The sequence below is a fragment of the Phymastichus coffea genome, unplaced genomic scaffold, assembly GCF_024137745.1.
Source record: "Phymastichus coffea isolate CEN01 unplaced genomic scaffold, Cenicafe_Pcof_1.1 PCOF00082, whole genome shotgun sequence".
Taxonomy (NCBI): domain Eukaryota; kingdom Metazoa; phylum Arthropoda; class Insecta; order Hymenoptera; family Eulophidae; genus Phymastichus; species Phymastichus coffea.
The window spans coordinates 306,496-322,515 of NW_026706893.1; the positions used below are offsets into that span (position 1 = coordinate 306,496).

The window sequence follows — 16,020 nt, forward strand, 5'->3', positions numbered from 1 at the left end:
TTTGGCTATACATCGTATCCGAGCGTAAATGCAAGCGCATACGTGGAGAGAGAAAGAGCGGAGAGAGATTAGATCGAGTTTGATTTCATATGAGTACTGCGCAGAGTCATTAAAACTCCGGAACAATTAGCACATGAGTTCCATTTGTGTTTACTATTGAAATTACTTTCCTTTTACCTCCATTGCAGCCGTAACTGGATTCATCAAAATGTCGTGGAAACGTACCGCGCTGTGCATCCTCTAAATAGTATTTATTAATTTACCTTTCACTCTAACTACATTTGCGTGTGCTAGCTGGTATATTTTATTTATAGATTTTGTGCTCGATACTCTTTTCTTATTAACGATGAAATCGGTCAGAAAGAGATAATTGGCCACTATTATCGTTGATGATGATAAGACGTTATAGGGTATATCTAATATCTCTCACATTACTATGTACGCATATTGGTCAAACCTGCACTTTAAAGTATTTGATTGTTTAAAATGAAAAAGCCTTAGAAATTTTAATATTATTTTCAAATTGACGTATAAACCAGAAATACCGTTAAGTGTAAAAAAGTTGTAAGTTCAATACTTTTAAGAACTTCAGAACAAATAATTACTCAATGCTCCATCCCAAGTACGTACAATGAGCTTTAACCAAAAAACAGAGAGCAAGAATAATGTACTACTTTGTAAAAGTGCACGGAGAGGCTCTTTTTTTCATCCTCTTCCTTGTGTAACAATGAAGCGGCTTATGCGAATACAAACGACGGCAAGAAGAAAGCGAGTGCGCTCTATCTGTCGGGCTCTCCTCCCTATAGCGAGCTGAGAAAGCGAAAGCCAAGAGGAGTGGCAGCGAGCTTTTGAAATTCGAGTAGCCCCAAGAGTGTTTTCGCTGCAGGTGCGCCTTGCTCGGCTTGCAATAATCGAGACCCAACTCTGACGGCTTTTTCGTTGTCGTCGTCTAGACGCGTGCCTGATGCTGCTGCTGCTGCTGCTGCTGCTGCCACATGCGAATCGATGGGGAAGATATGACGCGAGGCTTCGCCTTCTTTTTTTTTATGCTTTTCAAGTAGCGCGTGAGTAAGAGGATACTGTTCTTTTATATCAAGGACTATTGAAAGTTTCACGGCGACATTTTTCAATAGGATTTTTTTATAGTTGATCAAATGGCTTTCAATAGAACCGTATCTTTCAAGAAAAAAAAAATAGTTTGGCGGTGATGCGACTGAAAGTAGAACTAAAAAACTCGATATTTCGGTTGCGTGCAGTATTTCTTTTACGGCTTTGCAAGCGCAAAAAATAATTCAGAGGTATTCATGTTATAAAATTGCACGAAAATTTTTTCGCTTTGAAGGCAAGCTGAGAGTGTGAGACTTCAATTTACTCCGATTTCATATTAACTTGATTTCGTGTTTTTCAAATTTGTTCCCATTATAATTTTGAAGTTCACATTTCATCGGTAGAAACGTTGACTGACATTGCATAGAGTAGTACATAAACGAGGATGTCAAACTATTACTGAACTACTAACTCCTACTGTAAGTACTCATAACAAATAATTATAACGTGATATTTCGTTCGTATCCAAACCAAAATCAATATTTCAATTCTGTACGTTAAACGTATAGCTTCAAAGTAGAGCATTCGGCACGAATTGTATCCCAAACGGTCAGCGGAAACTGAAGTTGGCAACATCCCAGAAACTGACAGCTTTCTAAAACTCTCCACGCACGCCAAAGTTTGAATGATCAAACACTGCTACTGCGCAGCTCTCAAACGAATTAACTGCCGAGAGAGAGGGAGAAAGAAACCGAGTTTTCATTAAGTAAGTGTATCTCGTGACCACACGATAAGACTAATTGACGTCGAATGGCTGTGCTCGCTAGTGTTCCGGCAGGAAGCCGCTCGCGTGGACTTTCAAAACTTCTGCCGAGATCGTTTCAAGTTCCGACCGTTCGATCCAGTAGCGCAAATCACTCGACCAAAGTAAAGCGTTCAAGAGGCTATCATATTGGCTGGCTGCAAACTAGAGTCGCTATGTGCAACGGATAATTGCTTCACTCGAACACTGCTGCTCAGCTAAAGCGAGCAGTGTGCAAGTTCGCAGTACCGACTGCGCAAAGAAAAACTTGCCAATCTTGATAGTGGACTTTTAATTATGCTAATATCGCTTGAGTGCATTGAAGCTTATGCAATTCTGATTAGTTGTAGCCGTAAAAGTTTGCCCTGTGCAATTTTTCCCCAAAGTAATTGCACATGAATTTCGCGATAAGACGTTGGTTTACTTACCACCACTTTACTTGACGTCGAACATAGATTCTTAATCACAATTTTTCATTTTACTTAAGAAAATATGCATTCAGCTTTGGACTACAGATAAATGGATCTAAATGATAATGGAGCGCGCGCGGTTCGCGGATAATAAATCAGGATCGCAAAGTCAGAATTTCATTATACTTAATTGAATCTGTCGGTGAAATCCTCATTTAACGATTACGCGCCAGTCGAAAATACATAGGTATAGGATGGCTTGCTGACTGCGCTGAGAGAGATCAATCGACTGAACGTTGCTCTAGTCACGCGGGAAACTGTCGGGTTGACCACCAAATCCCATGTAAATCAGAAGTTAATCAAAAATCAATGCTCTAATTAGTGAAGCGCAATTACCGCGGCCGTTCAAGGTTGCAGCCTTTTATTTGACACCTCGAATTGTCAACGACTATTAATTACTGCACATAAATTAACGCATGAACCACTCATTGTTTTCATTTAACGAATAGAAAATATTTTGAAATGTTTTCATTACAACACAGCTTCAACGGTGAGAGAAGAAGACAGAGAATTTTCCAGTTTATAACGGAATAATTAAACAGGATGCTTCATTCAATTTTACCGCAAGAGTAAAGCGTGAAAATTTCTTTGCACAGCGTTCATTGCAAAGAGCCATCTTCTATAAATATTTGAAGCGGTTTTTAGCGAGCAAGATCCTTAGTAAAAGCGATGAAGAAACGAGATGCAAATTAATAACATAGTAAAAACAAACGTGCATTAATAAAAACGGAAAAAACACAAGAGATCAATGAAATGATTCTATATTTGCATAGTAATATCATTAAGATCTCACAGGCGGTTAAGAGCTTGAAAATTAAAAGAAAGATGAATCAATGAAATGCAATTACTGGCAGCAGGTGAATTGAGCCTAATAAAAGACATTCAAATGCAGCAGCGTTGTTTTTCAAACTTACAAGCATTTCGAAAATCTTACTACTTCTTATAATACTCCTTAGGATTGTTTATTTATTTTTAAATTAACCTAAAACTGGTAATTTAATTAACTGCCCATCTTATCGCTTTGAGACAATAAAATATTATTTCAAAAATACGAATGTCTTTAAAAAAAGTGTAATTTTTTTTAGATTCACAAAACACCATTGTCATTCATAATTTTCCCTTACGCGGTACATTTTTAAACGAAAATTCATGGTCGTTATTTCTTAAATTAACAAAATATTAAAATTAACTTAATAAACTTAACGATTTTTTCCAAAAACCAATGTAATTAGCACCACAATTTCTTATTCTCATGTTAAAAAATGTTGTGAAGATTTTGCAAAATACTTTGTTAAAAACTGATTCTATGTACAATATTGAAAAATTCATCAAACTCTATGAAAAAAACCAAGAAAATTTTTTACTTGTCAAACTTTCTTCCTAGACTAAGCGTAGACTATGTATCTATTTTGACAACTGAGAAGTTTCTTTTTCTTATTTTCATAAAATTTAACAAATTTTTAAAGATTTAATGCAGAATCATAGAACCCTGAACATTTTTATACGAAGGAATAAAAAAAATTAAGACATGTCAATAAATGGGTCGGAGAGTTGGATAAGAGATCAGGCAGATTATTTTCTATTTTGTCCGACCTCACAGGAAAGCAACCTTGCCTTGTACTTTAGACAAATAATATGCTCATCTCTCGGTGACACTCTCGCAGAAATTCGAGAAGGATAACAGAGAAAATTTATTGCCTTTAGACCAGAAGAAAATCCATTCTTTTGAATCGCTAATAAGTCCTATAGAAGGACCGACAAGAAGACTTTTCCTTAAACTTCCCTGTCAAAAATCAAATATGTGTACAGCGAGTCTCTCTAGCGAATCTAGCAACGTGTCATAATATCCAAAAGAGTCAATCCGTTCTCTTAGCAGTTAACAAAGTCTTCCATTTTAATAGTCGCACTTGTGCTCACTTGTGTATGTGTGTGTATCCGTACACCTATGTCTACCAACTGTGAAAATCAATATCGTAACTGAGCTAGGTGATAGTGGTTCTTTTATTTGGCTGGTATCTCTGTGCCAGTCACCCTTGGATCCATTGTGTTAAATCTACATTAAGTACTTCACACATGACCGTTCAGATAACATTTATGTTTAATATTACTTTATAAGCGTCGCTCATTGGTAAAAAATCTTTTTACAATATATTTGCGCGAATGGTTATTCCTCATTTTGTAATTCATTGTAATTGTATTAACGTTTATTACAGAGCAGTACCTTATTTCGACCGAACTATAGTTATAGCATTCAGTGAAGAAAAAAACCAAAGTCGAAAAAAGTAATTATAGGATTTTCAAATATTGACAGGATATCTATAGTAATAACAATAAAAGCGTTCATATTAAGTGGTAAACAGCATGTACTATAGTGAAAACATTAATAATTTGAGATAGCTACATGTCGTTTTTTAGTGCAACCTTAGTATTTTTCTATATTAAATATTTTTAGTGCAACCTTAGTACCTTCTATATTAAATATTGATACTTAAAAAGATTTAGCTTCTGGCGTATCGACACAACTACTTGCGATTAAATTGAAACAATGTTATCAATCCGAAATGCATACGTAATAAGAATAATACAGTAATGTGGAATAATAGTTTTGCTTGTTGTCTTTAAAAGAAAATTGATTGCGATACATTTATAGAGAAGAGACATTACATGATTCGTTGTTGAATTTTCCTTTCGGTGAATAAACAATTTATTGGTAATTTTTAAGAGCAAGAAGCATGAAAAAGATCATTTCGTTAAATTTTGTATTGTAAACGTTATTGTTTCAGAAGCGAGCAATCATTATTGACAGGATTTGTGCCATCATATAATAAAGAAAAATAATTTATTCATTCGATTGTAACAAAAAAAAACAAGCAGAAAGAGATTATTGTTTAGATCACTGTTTAATTGATTGATATATAGGTTTTTAAAATTTTGCAATATTTTTTAATGTTATCTTGTGTTTAAAATGAAATTCAAGCTTAAATCAATTAAGAAGAAAGCAAAAATTTGTGACCGTCAGAGCAAAAGCGCGTCAGCACAAAAGAGGATATCACTCCTACTTGAGAAAAGTGCAATCCTCGAGATCCGTGAAGTTGAAAAAAAAAGCACTCGACCCTCGGGTGTCGTTCGTCAGGAGAAAACGAAAAGGAACGAGCGACGTAGAGCACGCCCGCCTCGAAAAATTTTCTCCGCCGCGAGTGCTGCTTCTTCCTTGTGCGCGCATTGCGTCACGCTCGTTAAAAGTCCATAAATAACGTAAGTGAGTCCGGCATCTGCATTCCAGCGGCAGCTGCTGCATCCTTCTTTTTTTTCTCTCTCTTTGACCAACTTTTCTCAATTTCGGACTGGATATAGCCGAGTCTCAATGGATTATACTTTGTGTATTTGCCGCATGGAAAATAAAGCGTACAAGCTCTTTTTCTTGTGCAAGTTTTACGGGAATTAATTTTGCTTGTGTGCTCTTTGTGCAACAAGCTGCGTCCAAGTGCTTCTTTTGCCAGTCGTTCTCTCGAGAACTAGAATACAGACCTGCACAAATTAACCGGCTTTCGTGCGGACAAAGCGTTTACAGTTCGCGTGTATGTTTTTTGTCCAGCTGCGACAATCGGATTATCGATTTTAAGTTGGTTTAACGCCTACACGACGAGTTTTACTTCCAGAGAAAAACTTCTCCGACGCGTGCCCACGTTTCCTCTTGTTCATTTTGCAGCAGACATTTTACGCCGAGCTTATTGGATTACGGACTGTCCTGACTTTGCTTTGAAATTAAAATAAAATACGAAGTCTTGTAACAAAAGGACATTGCCGATTGAGAACTAGAGATCCATATGTACGTTATATAGTATACCTATCTAGGCTATAGCTCCGAACCACGATTTGTAGTTTAATCAATACTACTAGAATATCGTCGGTGCCAATAAAAATAAAAAATCAAAAGTCTTAGGCAGTCACGAATAGAGCTCTACGCAGTGGCAACTTTTGCCAGATGAGTTTTTGGATTCACAGTCGTCAAGTTGGTAAGAAGACGAATATATGTATATATATATATATATATATATATAGAGAGAGAGAGAGAGAGAGAGAGAGAGAGAGCAAGGGTCTTGTCGAAGCAACGAGTTGGCCTCTTTAAACTGTCCGCCCAGCTCGTTCGCAAGAAATGAATTCTCGCGATCGGATCAGATTCGATCGGCCGTCGATTCTCACGCTCCCTCTCTATCGACTTATCGCAGTAAAGGGCTTAATTCACTTCCTGTCTTCTTTCATTCTGAGATTACTTGACTCGAGCTTCTTTATAAACTTTCTTCGGTCTTGCCATTTTTTAATCCTTTGATTAGTTCACTAGCTGACTATTGACCGAAGAATTTGTTTTTGGCTATACTTTTTTTCTAATTTTCAATATGTGCGTGCTCATCAAACTTTCTACATTTTTTTTAGTTTACGATTACAATTTCAATATTTTTGTGGAGATCTCGTAGAAAAACGTTGTATTAATCATAATTTTGACTCGTAACTTTATGTAACATTGTATAAATAATGATTAACATTAATAATTAACCTATAAGGACTGTATTTTAGTAAAGGTAAATCAAGTTCATTAAAATCTAATTTTACAATAATTATTAACGCCATTAAATTGACCTAATATACACTTGGAACATATGAACATTTCTATAGAACATTTTATCTTTGTAATTTATTTTCTTTACTTTACGATTATTCATGTTCGTCACATCGATATTTTTTTTATCACGCAAATAAATAAACTACTACTCAACGATCGTGCTATACTGATGTGCTTGCCCCCTCTACAATTGACATGTGCGAGTGAGACAGACGATGTACTTTCTAAATCGACATTTAGATGGCGCGTCGCTCCAGCCGCTATGTAAAAGTAATAGGAGTCGCGCGTTCCGCAAGCAAAGTAGACCGGCGCAAGAGATAAGAGTAGCCACGGTAGCGGATGAAAGCATACTTACCTGGCGCAGAGGTTACCGTGATCAACAAGGCGGTTCCTCCAGGGTGAGGCTCTTCCATTGCACTACGGTTGAGCTGACCCTTGCGAATATCCCTAATGTGGGTATCTCGGGCGTATAATTTTTGTTAGCCGGGACTGCGTTCGCGCTATCCCGAAGTAAACCAATTCCAAAAATAAATTTCATTGTCACTCCACTGTAAATTTTTACAATTACAGTAAGACTAAATTAAAAATTACTCGGATTTCTTTAAAATGTCAGTGCAATTGTATATTTTGTGAACTCTCTATATAAGACATATCTGAAGAAAAAATGCTGAAAATATGCGACTTGTTTTATAAAAATTGCCACATTGAACAATCGATGTTCGCTTTATCGCGGAGAATGTGATTATGCCCTTGATAACGATAAAAGAAGATGAAAACAGCAAAATCCTTACTATTATCAATCTACGTATAAAATATATGAAAAGTCTATGAACTCTTGTTATCAATGTAAATCCTTCGATGTACTGTGAGAGCGCATTCATATTAACGTGAATTAAAGGAAAAGTAGACTTTCTAGTGAAAACAATTGAAGCTATACACAGATTTTCTATGAAAAAGCTATGGAAACATGAAATCACTTTTATATGTCATGAAAACGTTGAAATAATGGTCGCCTTAAAAGAAATGGTTTTAATTTACCAAAATAATTAATTCGATTTCGATAATTCAATATGGCTTCTTTAGTTCATTTGCAATAAATTATTTAAATAGTCTGTTGACAATATTATACTTTTCATCAATCCAACTATCAACTATTATTAATAATTATTAAGTATTATTTTATTTTTTTGTTACAGTCTTTTCTCGGATTTGAGAAGTTTGGCGGGTACAACCTTGATGAATTTGCTGGCTGCCCTTTTCATGGTACAACTGTTATTTATAGTCGGAGTTGGCGGTGTTCAAGTAAGAAATTTTCTCATGTGTATCTAAAACAGCTACCGAGCCAAGATAGAATAATCATTCTTAGGCGTTCTGATAAATAGTCCCTACACAAATAAAACTTGGTTTAATATTAAATATTTTCAAACCGTTTGCTTGTTTCAATCAAATAGCTTTAAATTTATTCTTTTCACTATCACAAATAATATTTTATGAGCTCTGAGCTTATTCATACTATAGATTTTTTACATTAAAACTTATAGCGAACTCGTATTGTCGAGATAGTAAATTAATTTGCGTTGCCTAACATTATAATTTGATACAGGAAAGTACGGGTAAAAAAAATGAGTCAATTCTAGCAGGTAGGAAGCGTCGCGAGTAGGTAAAAAAGAGCAAGAGGCACGTCTCTTCAATTTGCTCGCTTGAAAGCTTAGCCCTTTTTTTTTTATCTTGTCTCCTTCATAATGATGTGCAAGATAGTATGTCTCGCAGGTGCTCAGTGATAAAGTGACGAGGAATCTCGCTAAAGTACAAGACAGACAATCATCCGGTAAACTTAAAATACCAAAGATATTAACCTTTCGATTAAAATCTATCTCTCGATTTCTCGAAGAATTAGCTTTAATTATTTCATGTACAATTATCAAATCAAAAATCTAGGTGCATATTATTACATTTTGAAACATTTAATAATTTTTATTTTATTAAATTCCAACTGTAATTGTATGTTAAATTTATGTTTTGTAAGGAAAGTATGATTTTGAATTTATGCGACAATTTGAACAATTTTTTTAATTTCCATTATTCTGCCAATATGTAGTAATGCAAGTGCCGCATAACGATAATATTAAAATTAACAAAATTAAACTAGTTTCATCTTTCACTGGTATTAAAAGTAAAAAAAGTAACGCATTGTTATCTTTTATACGAGCAATAACACTAATTTATTCTTTCGCAAGGTTTTCCGTACTAACTATATTTCTCATGAACGTTGTCTTAGCAAGCAAGTTATACCGCGAAACTCTATGCATATGTAATGACAAAGTTGGCCCTTACATGCAGCCTCGCGTTCTAAGAAAAACGAGCTATAAAAAGGTTTACATGTCTTATACATTAGGTGGTACTTTCTCGTAGAACATTTTATTTGTTTTCCTCAAACAACCTTAGAGTTTGCTCGTTTGCAATTCAATCGCCGCAACAGATTTTCCTCAACTTCTTTATTTTGTTTATTGTGTTTATAAACTACCGCTATCGATGCTTAAGTTTTCGCAAATATTTTTCGAAGCTATAAAAATGCAAATTCATTCAAATCTCGCAGCTTGTATCCGATATCTTGCAATATACACGAGGGAAATAAATGCTTGACTATTGGCTTTGGCAATTCGAGCGAAACGAATGTGGATAGCCAATGACGCGTAGCTGTATCGTTGGATCATTTGCTTCTAACGTACGCGAAAGGACATTCCTACCGTCACTTCGGAATGCAATATCGAACGCGTGCTCGTGCTGCGACGGTTTCGGTATAATCATGCACCCTCGCATATATAATATTGTATATCCACGGAGTTTCCGCCGTAGAAAAATACAATTGTCAAACAGAAAACTTTATGTCTAAAAGATTCTAAAGCTTTCAACTCACAAATAACTTATTTGTTTTCCTTGCGTTTAGTTACGGAATATTACAAAATTATAGATTGAATACATTAACTAATGCATAAAAAATTAGAAATTACGTTTCGATTTCTAAAGCAAACCCTGGAAAATAAAATCAATATAAATATTATTACATTATAATTGTTTACGAGTGTTTTATCATCGACATAATAGCTGTTCGTGAAGCTTCGAGACAGTCGAGAGTGCTCGAGACATGTGTTTTCTCGAAAGACTAGCCAATTACACAGAAAAGGATGCTTTTTTTATGTATTGGCTTTGATTTGATAAATCAATTTTTCAGTTATTGCATAAAAATTGTTGAACAAATTGAAGAACCGATGAAAATATTATTTATAAAAAATTAATGAAACTTGAAATACATATACATACCTGTATTCATTTGTACCGTAAAGAAAATATAGATATACATAAAAATACGAAGTCGTTGAATAAGTCCATGATTTAGCAATGAAACATTATTTATTTAAATAATTCCAATTTATTTGTCAATATAATGCTCTTTTAACTTTATACATTTATTATAGTGGTGTTCAAACTTTGTTATGCTTTCTCTAAATAAAGTAATTTTTTTTCAAACTCCTCAAAATGCTTGTTCATTTGTCTTCGCAATGAAAATCTTACTCGCAAGCCAAGCTTTCATGTTAGAAAACAAAAAATAATCTAAAGGGGCCAAATCTGGAGAATAAGGTGGATGAGAAAGTATTTCGTAGAGTAAATCAAATAATTTGGCAGTTGTAATGGAACTCGTATGGGTGCATTGTGGTGGAAAATAATTTTTTCACGAAAGGGGGTCGCTATTCCTTTAGTATGGCATTAAATCAATCTAATAATAACGCATAATATTCCCCTGTAATAGTTTTATCCTATCTGTAAGTAATCGATTGATATTATACCATTTGAATCTCAAATTTAGTGGCCATGACTTTCCTGGCTGATCATGTCGTTTTCGTTTTTTTTGATACGGGTTCGCCTGGCTTAGATCACACTTTCGACTGATTTTACGTTTCTAGCGTACAATAATGAATTATGTTATATCAACGGTATCGTAACGCAAAAACTCATGTTAAAACAATGTAATTCGCTTTGTTTGAAGTATGGTAAACTGCTTTAATAAATAGAGACATGAAAGTAAATTTTATTAAAGTTGAAATATATGTGACAGATACGTACAAAAGTTTACATTGAAGTGAAGAAAAAGTTTTTTCTGACAAAAACAATGAAAATCCAGTTGTCTTAGCAATGATAGACTGCAAATCATTCGAGAATAAAAGGACATATACTCGTATACGTAGAGTTTTATTCTTAACGACTCCTTTGGATTGCATTGAAACATGCTCAAACATTGATGAGACACAACCACACGAATTTGCTTGTTATCAAATGTGAGCAAGTGCCGCATCCATTTTGCAGACAATTTCCTTGTGCCCTCACATTTATATAAAATATTCAATGTACATCCCATTGAACTGCTTAAATCCTTACTAATGTTACACACTTTTAATCAACGATCGGCGAGTACAATATCATGAACTTTATCGATCATAGCCTGAGTAATCGGTTCTTTTGGACAGCTTCAGCAATATTCAGTAAACTACTTTTGGACTATGCCATGAGATGGAGCAGAATCTTCATAATATTTTCTGAGCTTTTCTTCAATTTCATGAATTAATTTCGCTTTTTTTCATGCTTTTGTGTACGTATTGAACAACTGAATTCAGATAGTAGAAAAATATTTCCAAACTAACCTACTAAGTTAAAACTTTGTATACACACTCATATTACATGAAACTGTCTTGGAATATAAAATACGTTACGATAATTGCACTATCTTTTGAGAAGTCACGGACTTATTGAACTACCCTTGTTTTTGTACACATTATATGTGAATCTGTAAATTCGAACAGAAAACTTTTTGTTATATCAACAACAGTCGACTAGTGTCGTTGAAGGGATATTTTTATTTGCACAAGCTGTATACATATTTTACCTAAAGCTCTGATATTTCTGTATAGCTCGAAGTCGTTTTCCTAAAAGTCGAATTATGTCAAACGTGTCGTTGTACATTTGTGAAATTGTTCCTCTCTTCTATTCCATTAAATTTGGATTATCTAAAAGAATGAAACTGAATTCTAAAAGAGCAATCTACTGAAATTACAAAAAATTAAATTGAAAGTAATCGAACAGATGTGTAGTAAATTGTTTTTTATATAAATGACAAAGGTGTTCACGAATGATATACAGGCAATGCATGTGGTTCGTCGATCAATTTTCCATTCGTTTATCGTACAATGAAAGCAAGTTTCGCGTGTTCTGTTATGTTACGCTTTTCGAACATTGTGCTTCATATTTTCAGCGCTTTTTTACTTTTTTGGCAAAGTGACGGGCAAAACTAAACTTAGTAACAACTTTTAAGGAATATTTATCACAGCTGCCTATGTAGAATGCTCGTTTAGTTTAACAATGCTAAAAGAAACACATAAACGTTGATTTGTAGAAAAGACTTTTGCCAGCTATTAAAACATTATTTCACTTATTACCTTTCCTTTTGTCTTTAACCTAATCACTTTTGTTAACACTCAGGAATTGATGTACTTCGAAGTCATAAATTATAATGATGTACTTATATGCGATCAATATATAAAACTATTCCAATGTTAATATGAACACGAACGAGCTAATAAGTAGTTAAAAGCTCCGTCGGGGTACACAGACTACTAAAGTTCGTACAAAATTGCACACTGTTGAAAAGCTCAATTATGCTTCACCAGCCGCTTTCCACAGCAGTTTACAGCGATAGCGCCATGTATACACACTGAACTCAGGTAAAAGCACGTAATGTTAACTTTCAAGTGCTACTATTTGAAAGTTTGTGCTCGTTGTTTCAGAAGCTCTATTTTTAGTTTATTTTATCATTAAATTTTCTGATACGTTGGTTAGTGTACTTGTTAAATTGATAAGCATTTTTTCGAGGATAATTTTTTAATTTAAAAATAAAAATTCTGATAATCTTTTCGTTATATACAGCTAATTATTCACTCCATTTTCAAAGACAAAAACATTCGAAATCCTTGCCTCCGAGTTTGATAATCAGTTTACTTTTATTTAAAAGAGTGATATTGAGCAATCAGCTCTACGTATGACCTCGTTGGAAAATCTTTCATGAAATTTGATATTAGATCTCATATAAGATCCCATATAGAATCCCACGTCATTACAAATGCTTGATTTCATTAAAATTCCTTCAATGTGGGATTCAAGAAAAGGAACTATACTTCTAAATTCCCATTAGGGATCCCATATAGGATTCTAAAAAATGAATGTTTTTGAAAACTCATAAAATTTCAAAGAAATAATGTTTTTATGTATTTCAAAATTTAGTATATTTATTAGTTTATAATAACATTTTAAACATAAGATTGTAAAATGAAATTGAAATTTATGATTGTTCAAAATTTTACAAATAAAGTATATAATACATTGAATAAACAAGTATTTTTTACCATTTGAGAATACTCCAAAATATTTTCAGTATTTAACTGTATTTTGATTGCTATAACTGGTGATACATTATTACCTTCCTAGCAATATACTACATGTGCAATTTTGAGGTCTTTTAGTAAATTTGTATTATTTACATCATCATAAAAATTTTTCTCAATTTTAAAACCATCCTGATAAATGTGATTATGGAGTATATTCGTATAGTAGTAGAGATTTACAAATCAAACAATCTTCTGGTTAATACTGTTAGCAAAATGCATGGCATGAAGAAGATCGTGATTAGCCACCTAAAAAACGTACGCTAAATGCACCCATAAAAGGAATCGATCAAATATGCTAGTTATCAGGTGTAAAAGTTGATATATGATGAAAGCCATCGTTGTTTCAAAGAACCAATCTTGTGTTAACAACATTCGAAAAGCAGTTTTTGTGTTTTTTTAATATAAGCAAACGTTATAGTGTCTTGATTGAGAATGTGCACATTTTCAACAAACAGTTCAGTATTTCAATCTTTCTTTATTTAAGACTAATTTAAATATGCTGTTGTACAAAATAAAGTTCTCCTACTCACACGGTTTCCAATTATCTTTGTCGTCCAACGATCGAATTGGTTTGTTCAATTATGTGGAAACTTTTATTTCCTCTGCTACTAAGTTCATCTGGCTTAATTGTTCTTCCGTTGAAGCACTTGATAATATACGAGTATTTCCAATCTCTACTACTCCTTCGCAGCCATTCTTTGAGTCCAAACGTTCGAGCCTATTTTTCTTAGATTTTTTACTTGGAACAGGTATTATTAACAGATGCTACCACCATCGTATATGTATGGGTGAAGATACTAATTGCACCCATAGTGACTGTTGAATTACTTTAGGTTCTGTATTGGGGCTTGAACCAATTGCATATAATTTAAATGTAGTGGATACTTTTCATAGTGCATTTAATTCCTTTACTTAGATGCTTATTCATAGTGATGACAAATAGATCTAAATGAGACGTCATTTCTGCCTTTTCTTTTCTATAGTACTTTTTGCAAACAAATAAGTTTTTTAATTAGAACTTAAATAGAATTCGTAGAACTTTGATATTGAATGGCACCACCAGTTGATTGCTAATACAAAAAAAATTTTAATAACTTTGAAACGTGTGACGGCGAACCGATTTTATTATTTTCCCCTTCGAAATTTTATTTCTTAGAAATTAGTAGAGCTAACCGCGTAAAAAAAGTATTCACAATATATTACGAAAATATTCGTAAAAGTATTACTGATATATCGAAAATATATTGCCAATATATATATTGCAATACTATCGCCAATATTTGCCTTGAGGTTGATCCCCAAATGTTACCAATAGTTGTAAAAGTTTTAAAAATTTTACCATTTATTGGCAATATGTTGGTAATATGTGAGAATTTTCAATATTTTGACGACATTTTGCCAATACTTGAACGTCTAGTTTCCTCGCATATTCATTTTTCCAATTATTAGCGACATTTTTTTGATGTGTATGATTGGAATTTATTATTGTAAATATTTGCCACACATTGGCAATGGTTCTTTTGCGCAATGTTAGCAATATGTTCGGCAAACATTCTTGTTCTTACTACAACAATGTTTATTATTTATTTTTTACAATATAAAAAAACCGTAGTTACAGATTATAATTATTACTACGCTATTAAATTTAGACTATAAATTCATCACATCAGTTAACAATTACTTTTTTTCGGCGTTATTAATAGGCTCTATAATGTAGTCATTAACTGTGATTTCAATCCTGACGTAATAACATAGTTTTCAAGTTCTCTATTTCAAGAACAGTATAATTATCATATAATGAAAAGCACTCGTGTATCAATGACAAAGTTACCATCTGGCAAACCCACTAAAACAGGTTGGGATTTCTTATGTCAATTTCTGTAAGTACAACGTAATTTTTTCGTTTACAATCGCATAATTTTTTGCACTTGCAGGCCGTAACTCGTACGAAATTTTGAAAATAAGAATACATTTTTATGAATCCAATGGTTAACTTGACTCATTTCAATCGTGTGCTCAGATTGTTTTTTCTATAAGTGACCAACTACAGAAACATCATTTTCAATTTTTGTTAATTTGAGTTTTCTTGTAGGTGATAAAATTTTGTTGGAAAGTTCAATTGCTTCGTAATTTTCTTCTAACCATTTATCTTTATAAGTATAAACAGGTATGTGAATGCTCAGATTAGATATCATTTGTAGATGTGGTGATTTACTTCTCGGAACCATTACTTTTACTTTACTGTCACATTTTTCTAGAAGGAAGCACGAAGTAGTGAAAAGAGGATAAAACGGCGGACCATTAAAGGTAGATGTCTCAAAATGTGCAAATTGTAAGTCATAAATCTTAACTCGTTGAAATCTTCAAATGTTTCTAAAAATTTTGATTGAGTACAATCTAAAACCTACGAATCAAGTTAGCTCGCGACTTAACTAAAACCATTTTTCCCCAAGTGTCTAGAGACTACTGCTGGTTGGCTCTGCATATCATAAGAAAACCAGTTACTACTATCGGCTGGACCTGGGATACTTTTGATTTCTGGATTACTACACTTGGTTGAAATCCAGAGGTGGAAGTATAAGGAAA

The 16,020-nt window shown here is 33.5% G+C and overlaps 1 protein-coding gene and 1 non-coding gene across 2 annotated transcripts in view; both read left to right on the forward strand.

The window, feature by feature from the left end:
* LOC131668651 (cadherin EGF LAG seven-pass G-type receptor 3-like) overlaps window positions 1–16,020 on the forward strand; it is an 82,956-nt gene that overhangs the window by 51,123 nt on the left and 15,813 nt on the right. Inside the window, exon 3 of the mRNA XM_058943001.1 lies at window positions 8,137–8,242. Coding sequence (XP_058798984.1) covers window positions 8,137–8,242 — 106 coding nt within the window. The remainder of the gene's footprint in view (window positions 1–8,136; window positions 8,243–16,020) is intronic.
* Window positions 7,288–7,449, forward strand: LOC131668702 (U1 spliceosomal RNA). The gene has a single exon (XR_009302310.1). It is a non-coding gene; the product is annotated as a U1 spliceosomal RNA (small nuclear RNA).